We start from the raw sequence: 15957 nt of genomic DNA, 5'->3' as shown, positions 1-15957 counted from the left end.
TATATATATTTAAAAAAAAAAATCGTCTCATCATCGAGTGCAGGAACATTTTTGCGAGGCCATAATCGTAAGCTCCTCATCATTGGGTTGAGCCAAAAGTTCGTGTGTAGTTTTTATTTGTTCAGTGTTGTGAAGACGTCACATATAAAAAAAATGAACTTAAGTCCAAATGAAGAGAGACGCGCTAGTGGAGTTTTTAGTGTCCATCCATCGACCGCAACGCACCAGCTACAAAATGGTTCCGGGGACCCGCCATTGCAACATCCTCCATCACTAACGCCGCAATTGCCGCCGCCGGAAAATATATCGATGGTACAAATTTTCCAACTGATGCAGCAGCAAATGACCCAGCAGCAGAATATTTTGGCGCAATTGATGCAACAGCAAGGGTCAAGCCAAAATCCTTTTTCATCGCCAGAACAAATTCTGGATTCGCTCTGCAGTCATGTGAAGGAATTCAAGTATGATGCTGAAGCTGGAACCACATTTGCCGCTTGGTATAGGCGTTACGAAGATCTCTTCGAGAGAGATGCAGCCCGCTTAAGTGACGAAGCAAAAGCCCGTTTTCTTATGCCCAATCTAGGAACCCTCGAGCACGACCGGTATGCAAATTTTATTTTACCTAAACACGCACGAGATTTTTCGTTTTTAGATACGGTCGTCAAGCTCACAGATTTGTTCGGCACAAAGGAATCCCTATTACATAAACGATATAAATGCCTGAACACGCGCAAAGAAGGATCAGAGGACTACTTGGCGTATGCTTGCCGTGTAAATCGAGGTGTGGTCAACTTTGAGCTGGGAAAATTGACAGAGGAGCAGCTGAAATGCCTCGTGTTCATCTGCGGAATTAAGGACGAAAAAGATGTGGAAATTCGACAAAGATTGCTAGCCAAAATCGAGGATCGTCCGGAAATTACAATGGAGCAAGTCACAAAGGAATGCCAGCGCATCATCAATCTGAAACACGACAGCGCTATGATCGAGCGTGAGACGACTGAGCAAGTAAACGCAGTGCAGCATAGAGGAAGACGTTTCCAGCATCATCGTCACCATACATCTGCCAAACCTTCATCCTCTATAAAACCTAGCAATCCCTGTTGGCTGTGCGGATCATTACATTGGTCTCGTGAATGTACGTATCGTTCCCATAAGTGCAAAAAATGTGGAAACGTAGGCCACAAGGAAGGGTTTTGCAAAACTAAGACTGGTTTTGCAAGCACCAACAATTATAAAGCGCATTTTCGTCGAAGACAAACCAACACCAGAACGGTTACAGTTAATGTGCAAAACGTCCGCCAGAGAAGGAAATACGTGCCACTCAACATTAATGGTATGAGTCTACAACTGCAGTTAGATACCGCTTCCGACATAACAGTCATCGGCAAAAGCGTATGGAAGCATATCGGAGCACCATCTCTATCAGCGCCATCAGTGGACGCTAAAACTGCTTCAGGAGGAATATTATCCATCATTGGCGAATTTCGAGCAAACATCATCATCGGAGAAAAGCAACGAACAGGAACTATTTATGTCTCTGAGGCAAATTTGAGACTGCTAGGTACGGATCTGGTCGAGGCATTCTCATTGTGGTCAGTGCCTATTGACCAGATATGCAATGCCGTCTACACATCATCATTCAAGGAGTTACAACAGCGTTTTCCTAAGCTTTTTGGAGTTGGAATGGGCCTTTGCACAAAGGGAAGCGTTACTCTGCAACTAAAGGAGCATCGTCGTCCGGTTTTCTGTCCAAAGCGTCCGGTTGCGTACACAATGTTGGATGCGGTTGATAAGGAGCTTGACAGGTTGCAGGAGTTGGGAGTTATAACACCGGTTGACTATTCCGATTGGGCCGCACCTATAGTCGTTGTACGCAAGGCAAACGGTCAAATAAGAATCTGTGGAGATTATTCGACCGGACTTAATGGAGCCTTGCACCCCCAGGAGTACCCGCTTCCATTACCAGCAGACATATTCGCCAAGCTAGGTAATTGTACTCACTTCACACAAATTGACTTATCGGATGCTTTTCTTCAGGTTGAAATCGATGAGCAGAGTCGAAGCCTCCTGACCATTAACACACACAAAGGGCTGTATTCCTACAACAGACTGCCACCGGGGATCAAGATAGCTCCAGCTGCATTTCAACAGCTTATGGACAAGATGCTTGTTGGCATACGTGGAGTCTCGAGTTATATGGACGACATCATTGTCGGAGGTAGGAATCATAAGGAACATGACGAGGTTCTTAATCAAACGCTCAATCGCATACAGGATTACGGTTTTACAATCCGCGTAGAGAAATGCTCTTTCAATAAGAAGCAGATCAAATATCTAGGGCATATCATAGATAGGAACGGCATTAGACCCGATCCAGCAAAAAATTGAGGCTATAGTCAATCTGCCTCCACCATCCGATGTCAGTGAGGTTAGGTCATTCCTCGGAGCAATCAATTACTATGGCCGTTTCATACCGAATTTACGCAACTTACGATACCCGCTAGATGCTTTATTAAAAGAAGGGAAAGGGTTTGCTTGGTCAGCACAATGCAAAAACGTTTTTGAAAAGTTCAAATCAATATTGTCTTCAAACCTCTTATTAACTCACTACGATCCACGACTCGAAATAGTGGTATCAGCTGATGCGTCTAGCGTCGGTCTGGGAGCAACGTTGAGTCACAAGTTATCTGATGGTACTATCAAAGTTGTTCAGCACGCGTCAAGATCCCTCACAAAAGCGGAACAAAAGTATAGCCAGATTGACAGGGAAGGCTTAGCCATCATCTTCGCCGTCACGAAGTTTCATAAAATGATATTCGGTAGACATTTTCGCCTTCAGACAGATCACAGACCCTTATTGCGGATATTTGGTAACAAGAAAGGCATCCCTGTTTATACGGCTAACCGATTACAACGTTTCGCCCTAACGCTATTAATGTATGATTTTGATATCGAATATGTGTCCACAGAGATGTTTGGCAATGCCGACATACTATCAAGACTGATAAATAAGCACGATAAGCCGGATGATGACTATGTCATTGCAAGTTTAGAATTAGAGAGGGATGTAAGGTCAGTCGTCATAAGTAATATTTCATCTCTACCAATTAGCTTCACGGAAATTGCTAATCAGACACTGAAAGACTCTATGCTACGCAAAGTACTAAATTATACACAAAACGGCTGGCCACAAAATACTACTTACGCAGGAGAGTTATCAAGTTTTTATACAAGAAGAGAATCTTTGTCAGCAGTCGAAGACTGTATATTATTTGGAGAGAGAGTAGTAATTCCTAAAGTGCTTCAAAAATGATGCCTTCGGCAGTTTCATCATGGACACCCAGGCATTCAAAGAATGAAATCGCTAGCTCGTAGTTACGTATACTGGCCATACATTGATAGGGACATAAGCGAATGCGTTGCTTCTTGTGAAAGTTGTCAGGCTGCAGCAAAAACGCCGGCACACTCAGCTCCCATTGCTTGGCCGAAGACATTGTCTTCATCGTCCAATTCATCTTCAGTGTATACCTCATGCTCACCTTCGTCAAACGAGGAATCTCCTGTCCTGTTAGCTACCGGCAATCCTACACCAGAAGACAACAATGAGGAAACGCAGCTGGTACAAGCACCACGTAGATCTTCTAGGAATAAAAGACCTCCACGTTGGTTGAACCAGTACCAGCTATCTTAAAAGGGGGAGATGTTGTGGACAGAACGTCGCGCGACATGCCGTCTGGGTTGTCGCTACAAGTAACAACCGTCAGACGTTAGGCTGTCATCGGTCCACGTGCGACGTCAGGGCGCGGCCATATTCACGATCGCGTGTGCGGATGAGCACACACGGCGACAAGCAGGCAAACGATCAGCAAGGTACGTGCGGTTAGGCTAGGCTCAGGTTTTATGTTAGTTCTTATTTTAATTAAAAGTGTAAGTAACAAATGTTTTGTGACTTTTACTAAATTTGTGTTCAACGGACGAAAGAACATAAAAATCTCAAAAAACAAACGAACAACAATTTCTTAAGAAAAATAATCCCGCACCAGTATACAACATAGGAGATTACGTAGTCATAAAAAATATAGATACGGCACCTAATTCAAATAAAAAACTAATAGCAAAATACAGAGGACCGTATATTATCCACAAAATCCTACCAAATGATCGCTATGTAGTACGTGATATTGACGATTATCAAGAAACCGAATTACCATTCGACGGAGTCTTAGAATCAGACAAATTAAAACACTGGGAGCAGCCACACTCGTTTCAAAATATCGAAAACTCTCCAGGCAACACGTTGCCGTTACGAATTCAGGCCGTAATATAAATTAAGAGAATTGAGGCCAATTCATTTGTCAGGTTGGCCGAGTTGTAGACGGTTCAAAATTATAAACCTTGACCACTTATGTATATATACTTATCCACTTATCCACCTTATGTATATAGGCCTTGACAGCTGTCACAATGACAGCTCAACATACGCCTGAAATTACGGCACTGAAAATAAATTATTATCGTTTGAGCCTCGAAAGAGTGAACACCTTCAGCCTTCAGTTATACTTCCGTTATTTCAAATTATCCGCCATCTTTACACTAGGAAAACTCAATACAAAGCTACAACATAAAAAATGGAAGTTGATACATAAACTAAAAGTCGGCTCTCAACCAATAAGAACTTTTTGAATAATTGTTGTGTAAGGTGTTCTATACACCGTGCGCGCAGCGTTACTTGCCGTTACTCGGTCCTGTCATCGTGATGACACGTGACAACTACCGAGGTATGCGGTTGCGTTCGGCTACCTTCGGCTGCGCGCGCCTCCATTTATAAAAGATCTTTTTTTAACGCGGCCACCCTAGCGAGCAGACATGTCCGCAAATGTCATGACGTCCTGTGATAGTTTTAATATGTTGTGTAAACTACAGGTTACGCAGGCGTTGTGATCAACACCAATGGCATCATCACTAATTGTTGCCAAACAGAATCCCAACACCAAACGCATATGGATACACTTGTCCGGACTAGAAAACACCGTTACCGCCGATGATGTTGTCTCGTCAGTAGTTGAACTGCTGGGAACAGAAGATGTGATCGCATTGGCTGGGCATACACGGGACGTCCACGTCCTGCCCACGTCCACATCGAACTTCGTGCAAATCCGAACATAAACGCCTATCCTTTACCGTACGCGAATTATCGGAACAACACAGAATCATAGATACGCGATTGACCGGATGACGATGCTGTGTTGGTTTGGGACTGATACCGTTGAACAGTTTTGATAACTAAACTGTTCAACGGTATCAGTCCCAAACCAACACAGCATCGTCATCCGGTCAATCGCGTCCGTACCTGATTCTGCATCCCTACAACGGTATCAGCCCTAAACCAACATAGCATCGTCATCCGGTCGATCAAGCGTCCGTACCTGGTTCAGCATCCCTTCAACGGTATCAGCCCTAAACCAACACAAGATCGTCATCCGGACGATCACCGTTATCTACGTCCTTTCTCTATATCCTTCCTTTCATCACCCGATCCCTTTTGAACACGAAACTTATATTTAAATCTGAATAAAGCAAAAGGACGCCACTCTACGTCTAACGGTCAACTGAAACGGTCATAGTTCTCTGCTCCGCAAAATCACGTCCGGACGTCGTAACCCGAAAGAAAATCTTTCGAAAAAGTTAACTGGCGCCCGAATAGGGACCTCCAAGTCTAAAAGTGAGGTGATATAAAGTTATAAGAAACCTGCACGACGACAACGAGGAAGACGTGACCAGCAATTCGTGGACAAGTCTCCCGAACAGACGCCGAAGGGTCCTCAGTAGGCAGTGCCAAACCGGATCAACCCAGAGCATCGAGCATCGGTCATCGGACGCAGCATGAGATTCAACATTGGCGCAGCATTGTTGATCGTATCGTGAGTCACAAATTATTATTCATAAGTGAGGAAATTAAAGTGAAAGTTAAATTTGATAGAAATCAGTTAAGAGTTATAATCAGTGTTTAGATCAGTGAAAAAAGTGAAAAGGGAACAAAAATTAATATTATTGTCATATGGTGAACGATAGGAAAGATAGAAGGTTTAATTGTTTCGAAAAAATAGAATGACTACTTCTGCACCTTCTAGTACTATGAGCTATGACGAGTTTGTTAGCATTGGGAAAATTCCCGACTATGTACGAGATCTCCCAACCTTTGAAGGGAAGGCGAATGAATTAATGGCGTGGGTCATGGAAGTAGAAAAGGTTCTACATATGTACGCTAGAGTCCCACGAGATTCCACCTTTTTTCATATAATCGAAGGAACAATAAGAAGAAAAATTAAAGGCGAAGCAGCCGAAGTTATTAATACCAATGGAATAGCTGGTGATTGGTCATCCATTAAAAGCACTCTTTTGCTCTACTATAAAGACAAAAGAGAACTGAAAACACTTGATCACGAACTTACTGGGATCAGTAAAAAAGCAACAGAGCCATTAAGCAGCTACTTCAGTCGTGTTAACGATTTGCAAAGTGCAATTATAACCCAAATATACACCGACCCGAAGTACTCTATCAATGCTGAAGCACACGCTTCTTACTTTAGAGAGAAAGCGTTAGAATGCTTCATTAGAGGTCTAGAAAGTCCTCTTTGCTTTTTATTAAAAAATAATAGTCCACCCAACTTAAATGCTGCTTTCAATTATTGCCTAGAATACTGCAATATGAACATGAGATCGGCACCATTTAAGGGTGAGACTCGTTCGAATCAAATACCTAGACCAAGAGATCTACACGTACCATCTCCCCAGCGGCACAGTTACCATAACAATAATGTGCATCAAACACCACCACTACCCCCAAGATATCGAAACTTCCAAGGAAACCATTATCAACAGAGGAATCATTTTCCTACAACTACCTATAATCAACCTGGTCCAAATCAACCTCGAAACAATCTTCCAGAACAGAATCTTAAACCGCAACAGAAAATTAACTATCCTCAACCGATGGAAGTCGATCCATCCCTACGATCGAATGCTATTAATTATGCCAATCGACCGGTATATGACCATAATGGAGCTCAATCTTCTCCTTGGCAGCAAAAGCAAACCTATTCAGTGGATGCTCCGCTTGAATATGTCCAAACGGCACCACCATTAAATGAAACAAATCTAACAAGTGTAACCCCTGCTGTCAGGAACGAACCAGAAACTAATTTTTTACACACATTAAACACAAGGAGAATTTCCCTTTTTAATAGACTGTGGATCAAATATCAATTTAATTTCACCCAAATTAGCTTTAGCCTACAAAAAATCTAAACCATATGATTATTCTAGTGGTACCATTAAAAGTGCTAATGGAAATTTTAAAGTAACCTCAGCAATTGACATAGCATTTTTTTAACCAAAATCAAGCCTGAAGTTTCAATTTGTTATGTATGATTTTCATCCATTCTTTCTTGGCATCATAGGCACCAGTATGCTTAAAACACTCGATGCTAACCTTTGTTTCAAAACAGATGTTCTTACAATAATAACGGACGAAGGTTATCCTTTCAAAATACCGTTGCTTACCTATGAAAATAAAAAGGAAAATCATTTACTTGATTTTCGTACCAATCATTTAAATGAAACTAACAGGAAAATGCTGACAGATGTGCTGTGTAGGAATAAGCACGTTTTTCATGAACCAAATTTAGCATTAACCTGCACTACAAATGTCGAATGTACAATAAACACCACCGACAGTATTCCCGTCCATCAAAAAGTGTATCCTTATCCTGCGGCATACACAAGCGAGGTAAACAAACAAATAAAAACTCTTTTAGAAACGGGACTAATTAGACCTAATTAGACCAACTAATTAGACCATCCCGATCAGCTTGGACATCCCCAGTCTGGATAGTACCAAAAAAGGAGGATGCGTCAGGTCAGAAAAAATTTAGAATGGTAATTGATTATAGAAAGATAAATGAAAAAACTATTAGCGATCGTTACCCTATGCCCGAAATAACATATGTCCTAGAACAAATGAAAGGGCAAAAGTATTTTTCAACTCTGGATCTTGCCTCAGGATTCCATCAAATAAAAATGAATGAAGATGACATTGAAAAAACTGCATTTTCTATAAATAATGGTAAATACGAGTTCGTAAGAATGCTATTTGGTTTGAAAAACGCTCCAGCTATATTTCAGCGTGCTATAGACGATGTTCTTAGAACACATATTGGAAAAATATGTTATATATACATGGATGATGTAATCGTATTTGGTAAGTCGGTAGAAGAACATCTACTGAATTTAGAAAAAAATTTGAAAACTTTAGATTCTGCTAATCTTAAGGTTCAGTTAGACAAATCAGAATTCCTCCACAAAGAAATAGAATTTCTAGGCCACATCATATCATGTGATGGAATAAGACCTAATACCAAGAAAATAGAAGCCATCAAACTGTTTCCAATTCCCAAAACTGTTAAAGAGCTAAGATCTTTTTTGGGATTAATGGGCTACTTTAGGAGATTTATTAAGGATTTTGCGAAAATTGCCAAACCACTTACTAATATGTTACGAGGTGAGAAAATGCAATCCAGTAAAAGAATATCGCTTGTACCAGCGCAGATCGTATGTTTTGAAAAAATGAAAAATATTTTATCCTCTTCTGATGTTTTGATATATCCAGATTACAGTGAACCATTCATTTTAACAACGGATGCTTCTGATTACGCCATTGGAGCGGTTTTATCGCAAGGAGAATTAGGAAAAGATAGACCTATTCATTTTGGATCACGATCTTTAACCAGAGCCGAAGAATCGTACTCTGTTCCTGAAAAGGAAATGCTTGCCATTATATGGGCACTGAAAACATTTAGAAATTATCTGTATGGAGCTAAATTTAAGATACTGACAGACCATCAACCGCTCACATTTACACTTTCTTAAAGAAATACTAATGCCAAGTTAAAACGATGGAAAGCATATTTAGAAGAACACGATTACGAGATTTTATACAAGCCAGGGAAAACTAATGTAGTCGCGGATGCCTTAAGTCGAATGGTATACTCCATGACAGCAACGCAACATTCAGCTAATGACAGCGATGATTTCTTCATTCCATCAACTGAAGCGCCTTTGAATGTATTCAGGCATCAAGTTATCCTTGAAGAGGGAATTGGAGATATTCAGACAACTGAACCATTCCCGAACTTCAAACGAATCAAAATAATGATTTCAAATACAAGCGAACAAACATTACTCAATGTCTTAAAAACTTATTTCGATCCTTCGAAACTTAATGGTTTATTAACCAGCGAATCTATGATGGGGAAACTACAAGAGGTATACAATAAAAACTTTGGAAGACAAAATATGTTAAAAATCCGATATACTCAAAGGATATTGGAAGACGTACCAAACGTTAAAAAATACGATACCGATTCATAGAGCCAAAAGATGGGACACAATAGGAACTGTTTGGAAATTCATTGCAGGAAGTCCTGATGCAAATGATTTACGCCTGATAAATACTACATTGAACGGGTTGATTACGAATAATAACGTTCAAGTGAAAATAAATAAGGATGTTGGCGCTAACGCTTGCACCTACGCCTGTAAACGTGGGTTGGATGGTAAAACGTCAGGACACGCATCCGGTTAAGGAAATGTGCGTGCGCTGCGTCAAGCGATCACTCTCTTTTCTATCCAACCACCGAGGAGACAGGACGAGTTTTAGTGCTCGCATCACCCCGCTCACACTCAAAACACCTGTCGCAGTAATAAACGTAACAAAGCTAAAACTCAGTAACGTTTCTCGTGTAAATCTCGTGTGAAACTAAATGGAATGGAAAGTGAGCATAGTGAAATTTCGTCGCCTCCTGCTAACTTGGCGATCGATCATCACGAAAGTAGTGGAATCTCGACGCCTCATGCTAACCTGGCGATTGATGAACCACAGAGGAAGGAAGTGGAGCCCCACGCGGGCAAATACGGTTCGGCGATATCGCTTTCTCTGTCTGACAGCAGCGATAACGAACATGTGCGCCCAAAGTATGGGCAGCTCACAGCAGCAGAGCAACGCACTGCAGATGAACGGATAAGGAGAAGAGAGGAGCTGGCGATTAAAAAAAAGCTCCTCGAGATCGAGCTCGAAATGTTGCAACTGGAGAACGAGCACGTGGAAGGCGAACAACGAGATGATACGCAACTATCATCAGACAAGCCGTCTACAATGATATCGGCAGCGATTGCAACACATACAAAGGCAATCCGTAATACATCGATAAGCATCGGAGACGCATCAAATTCGGCAGCGATAGCCGTATCCTCGGGAGAACCGAAGCTGTCCAGCACGGCGTTTGAACGCGGCAAGGTGTTTGACCTTACAACCGACTTGGTACTAGGCGCTACGATGACGATGAATCCGGCAACCGATACAACCATGGGCAGATCGGCGGAACGTGTCGCATATTCTGCAAACCGAGCAACGGCAGCTGAAACAACGAGTGTCCCATCGGCGTTAGACCGCGGTATGGTGTGCGATCTGACGTTAGATCGTGTACCAACCGCTAGCAAGGATGATCAGGTAAGATCACGTGAAGCAGAGCCTACGAGTGAACAGAAAGAAGCAAGAAAGACAATGCCTCGTGATTTACCGTCCTTTTCCGGAGCGCCGGACGATTGGCCATTCTTTATAAGTAGCTACAGACGAAGTAACATAGTGTGCGGTTATAATAATGAAGAGAATCTAATCCGACTAACGCGATGTTTGAAAGGCAAAGCATTAGAAATAGTGAAAGGTCAATTAATATTGCCTGCATCGGTACCACGTGCAATAGAGATACTTAAATTTCATTTTGGAAGACCAAAGGTAGTAGTAAATGTATTATTGAACAAAATCAAAGCGACACCCCCAATAAGAACGGATAGAATTGAAACCCTAATGAATTTTGGAGTAGCTGTCGGAAATGCGTGTGATTATCTAACAGCAGCAGAAATGGAAAGCCATTTGGGTAATCCTATACTTCTAGAAGAGTTGGTTGATAGATTACCAGGTCATTTACAACTAGATTGGGCATTGTCAAGCCAATGTTACACAGTGGAAACGGGTAGAGAAGTATCGATAAGGGAATTTAATCGTTTTATTCAGAATCTTGTCGCTGCTGCTAGTAGTTTGAAAACTCGTACGGATGTAGTACATTCGAATGTTGAAACCAAAAGGGTGCATGGTCGCGTACAACTACATGATGCGGAAAATCAGGCGAAAATATTACATTGTGCAATGTGTAAAAAGAACGGGCATGAGTTAAGGAAATGTAAAGAATTTGAAACATTGGAGCTATCTAGAAAATGGGATGTGGTAAGGCAAATAGGTTTGTGCAGAAAATGTTTAAAACCACATGGCAGAAGACCGTGCAAATTTCCTATAAAATGTAGGTTAGAAAGTTGCTTGAGGGATCACCATCCTCTACTACACGCTCCCCCAATTACTAACGCTGTCAGTACAGCCGTTCATAATGCTTATCATGTGGATCCTATACAATTACTTTTTAGAATGATTCCTATTACATTGCACAACAAAGACAAACGGGTACAGACGTATGCATTCATAGATGAAGGTTCATCATTGACACTCATCGACCAATCCATCGCAACCACTTTAGGAATAACAGGTACTAGAGAACCACTTTACTTAAAATGGACCGGTGACGTTACACGTGTTGAGGAAAATTCTGAAATAGTTTCAATGGAAATTTCTGGTAAAAACAAATCTAAACGATATACCTTAAACAATGTGAGAACAGTAGAAAATCTTAGCTTGTTTGAACAAACCTTAAGCAAACAATTTTTGGCAAAGTTTAAACATTTTGAAGGAATACCTATCGAACCCTATTACGAACAAGTACCAAAAATGTTGATAGGTATAGACCATCTTAAAATTGCCGGGCCATTGAAAATAAGAGAAGGCGAGGATTTGCAACCAATAGCGACAAAAACACGATTAGGATGGTGTGTTTATGGTGGTAAAGCTTTCGCAACTGAAGATTATCCTAGTTTTCATGTACATGGAACATTCGATACCAATATCAATACACAATTAAGAACGTATTTTGCAGGTGAAGATTTGGGAACTAAACCAGTGCCACTGCCTGCAACGAAAGAAGAAGAAAGAAGTCGCAAAATTCTCCATGAAACAACTAGGAAAGTAGGAGGAAGATATGAAACAGGTTTATTATGGAAATACGATGAAGTTGTATTTCCTGACAGCTACGGCATGGCGTACAAACGGCATAAACAGTTGGAAAGGAAACTTTTGAAAAATCCTAACATTAGAGAAAACATAACTAACCAACTGCAAGATTATGTGAAAAAACAATATGCGCACGTAGCCAGTAAAGAGGAACTGACCTCTGTCGATCAGAGAAAAGTATGGTACCTCCCGATAGGCGTCGTAACCAACCCTAAAAAGCCGAACAAGGTTCGGATTGTATGGGATGCGGCTGCAACAGTAGGTGAAGTATCGTTAAATAGTATGCTTATGAAGGGGCCTGAAGAACTGATCGTCACAATCTTACCATCTATATATTTTAGGTTCAGACAGTATTTGTATGCTGTTAGTGGTGACATTCGAGAAATGTTCCACCAAATCCGAATCAGAGCAGAGGATAAAAATGCTCAACGATTCCTATGGCAGTCAGATCCGGAAAAGGAACCCGACATTTATATAATGGATGTAGCAACCTTTGGTTCAACTTGCTCTCCAGCGTCGGCTAGGTATGTGAAAGATCTGAATGCGCAAACATACGAAAAGGAATCTCCAAGAGCTTACGAAGCGATAGTCAAAGAACATTTCGTAGATGATTTCGTAGGCAGTTTTGAAACTGTTGACGAAGCCAAAAGGGTTGCCCTAGAAGTTAAGTACATACACGCGCAAGGAGGGTTTGAGATGAGGAATTGGATTTCCAATAATGATGAAATATTATCTCATTTAAAGGAATTGAATCGAGTTGATGGGAAAACTTTAGGCGTGCATGGAGATCAGTGGAGTGAAAGAGTATTAGGAATGTTATGGCTACCCTGCAGTGACACTCTTGCCTTTTCAACAGCAATTAGTGATGATATTAAGAATTTCATTAACCTCAAGAGTAAGCCAACCAAAAGACAAGTATTGAAATGTCTTATGAGTATTTTCGATCCATTGGGCATGATTAGCCATTATACAATACAGGGAAAGATATTAATGCAAAATATTTGGCGCAAAAAACTTGAATGGGATGATGAAATAGGTGAAGAACATTACTCTACGTGGAAAAGGTGGACAAAACTATTTGATAAATTATATATATTAAGAATACCTAGGTGTTATTTTATAGGTGCATCTAGCCAATTGTATAATTCTCTACAGATGCACGTGTTCGTTGATGCTGGCGAAGAAGCATATTGTAGTGCAATATATCTCCGCGTGGAAGAGAAGGGAAAGGTGCAATGCACATTAGTTTCCGCGAAAGCGAAGGTAGCACCTTTGAAAATCTTATCAATACCAAGGTTAGAGTTGTTGGGAGCTGTGCTTGGAACAAGGCTAGCCGAGTTCGTACAAACTCATCATACCATACCTATAACGAAGCGATATTTCTGGTGTGACTCCAATACGGTTCTTTCATGGATTTTTGCGGATCATTGAAAATATAGTGCTTTTGTAGCCTGTCGTGTGGGTGAAATACTCAGTACGACCAATCCAACTGAATGGCGCTATGTACCTTCGAAGGAAAATGTTGCTGACGACGGCACAAAATCCGTCAAAGAACCGAATATGAATTTCGAATCCAGATGGTTTCAGGGGCCTGATTTCTTGTACGATCCTGAAAATGAGTGGCCACAGCTAAAGACGAATACCTTAGTTTCCGTAGAAGAACTTAAAAATCAACAACATTTACATGTGCCAAGCGAACCTTCAAAGATAATTGAATTTGAAAGGTTTAGTAATTTTAAGAGACTTCATCGAACCTTTGGTTGGATTCATCGGTTCATTAGTCATGCTAGATTACACAAGCGCGAAAACGAACACTCGCATTTAACTAGAGAGGAATTAGCGTTAGCAGAGGAAACTATTTGGAAAATCGTTCAGAAGGAAATCTATCCTAAAGAAGTTTTGATTCTTAAGTCCAGCACGGAAAATCTAAGATGTATTCCCAAAGATAGTACACTGTGGCAGTTATCCCCCTTTATGGATGAAAAGGGAATTTTACGTTGTGAGGGTAGGATCGAGATGATGGATGATTTAGCATTCGATGTGAAACATCCAATCATACTACCTCGCAACCATAAAGCAGTTGAACTACTGATTCTAAAGTATCATCAAAATATGAAACATGCTCATCAGGAAACTATAGTAAATGAACTTCGTCAAAAATTCCATATCTCTAGGATGAGGACAGAAGTGAAAAAAGTGATTGGAAATTGCCAGTATTGTAAGATCCGTAAGGCAATTCCACATACGCCTAGGATGGCACCTTTGCCACCGGCTCGTCTAGCAGTTTCACATAGACCGTTTACCTACATAGGTCTGGATTATTTCGGACCTATCTTAGTAAAAATCGGTAGAAGCAATGCAAAACGATGGGTGGCTCTATTTACGTGCCTCACGGTAAGAGCTATCCATCTAGAGTGTTGGCGCTAACGCTTGCACCTACGCCTGTAAACGTGGGTTGGATGGTAAAACGTCAGGACACGCATCCGGTTAAGGAAATGTGCGTGCGCTGCGTCAAGCGATCGCTCTCTTTTCTATCCAACCACCGAGGAGACAGGACGAGTTTTAGTGCTCGCATCACCCCGCTCACACTCAAAACACCTGTCGCAGTAATAAACGTAACAAAGGATTTAACGCTTCAGCTAACAGAAACTTTGAAAACAATCAAAGATGCGCTTAGACTGTCACGAGATTCTTCAATAGAGTTCTTTTCCCTCAACATTCTCCTTAATCTCAAATACTTGGTCGATAAATTGAGTTTGGTAGCAGATAGTATTACTCTAGGGAAATTAGGTATAGTAAATCCTCGTATATTAAACCGAAGTGAAATAGATTTGTTAATGAACGATTTACAAAAACAGAATATTCCGTTTCAAACAGTTTCAGAAGCGCTATCATATGTGACTACGAAAATAGCAACAAATAACAATGAACTGTTATTTATACTTAGCTGCCCGAAGCTGACGAACGATTTATATAAGAAAATTGAATTGTACGGTATAACGCATAAAGATAAGAAAATTCATGTTCTCAACCAATTTTACCTATCCTTAAAATCACAACTTTTCATCGTCCCGAACTTTAACAAGAACATTTACGGCTTAGAACAACTACAAGAAGATAACGGAAAATGCGTACCAGCTATACTCAGAGGACAACAAGCAACATGTGACTTCATAACAAACCCAGCAGCGATGGAAATTCTCCAACTCGATAGGACACACATTCTGATCAACTCAGCGGCAGAATTCACTATTAAAACAACATGTGGTATTAAGAAGAGAAACTTGACAGGCTCTTTTCTCCTATCGTACCAATCATGTGACATATTCGTTAATGACGAAGAGATTTATGGTATAAACGTCACATCGAAAAACCACATGCTGAACCTTACTCTAGAACATCTACACACAATGCATATGGATTTAAGAAGCGAAATGCATCAAATACGGCTAGAAGCCAAGAGCTTCACATGGAACAATTGGTCCATAACAAGCGTTATGAGCACACCTGTAATGCTGATTATTGCCGCATGTATTTACTACATTGTGAAGACCCAGAAAACGAAAACAGTGATCAACATAAACGGACAGAAACCGGCCATATCACCGAACTCAAACAACGACAACGATAACACTTGCGAAGAGAACGAGCCAAACACCCAGATAAGTCCAAACTTTCAACCGCCCACAATGATGGAAGTTTTTCGTACGGAGCCTCAAATCTAA

General features: G+C 40.9%; 1 protein-coding gene across 1 annotated transcript; it reads left to right on the top strand.

Annotated features, from left to right (window-relative positions):
* The first annotated feature begins 1773 nt into the window (after positions 1-1773).
* LOC128710718 (uncharacterized) lies at positions 1774-15957 on the top strand. The gene is made up of 3 exons (XM_053805585.1): positions 1774-1987; positions 9381-9568; positions 14857-15957. Exons 1-3 carry the CDS (start codon positions 1774-1776, stop codon positions 15955-15957), a joined length of 1503 nt encoding a protein of 500 aa, XP_053661560.1.

This window comes from Anopheles marshallii, chromosome X (assembly GCF_943734725.1).
Source record: "Anopheles marshallii chromosome X, idAnoMarsDA_429_01, whole genome shotgun sequence".
Classification (NCBI taxonomy): Eukaryota; Metazoa; Arthropoda; class Insecta; order Diptera; family Culicidae; genus Anopheles; species Anopheles marshallii.
This window is presented reverse-complemented; position numbering and strand designations above follow the sequence as displayed.

Coding starts and splice junctions, on each gene's coding strand:
- LOC128710718 (XM_053805585.1), top strand. CDS start 1,774: ATGTTGGATGCGGTTGATAAGGAGCTTGACAGGTTGCAGGAGTTGGGA. Junction 1,988..9,380: donor AGACATATTCGCCAAGCTAG/GTAATTGTACTC, acceptor ATATACTCAAAG/GATATTGGAAGACGTACCAA. Junction 9,569..14,856: donor AAGTGAAAATAAATAAGGAT/GTTGGCGCTAAC, acceptor AACGTAACAAAG/GATTTAACGCTTCAGCTAAC.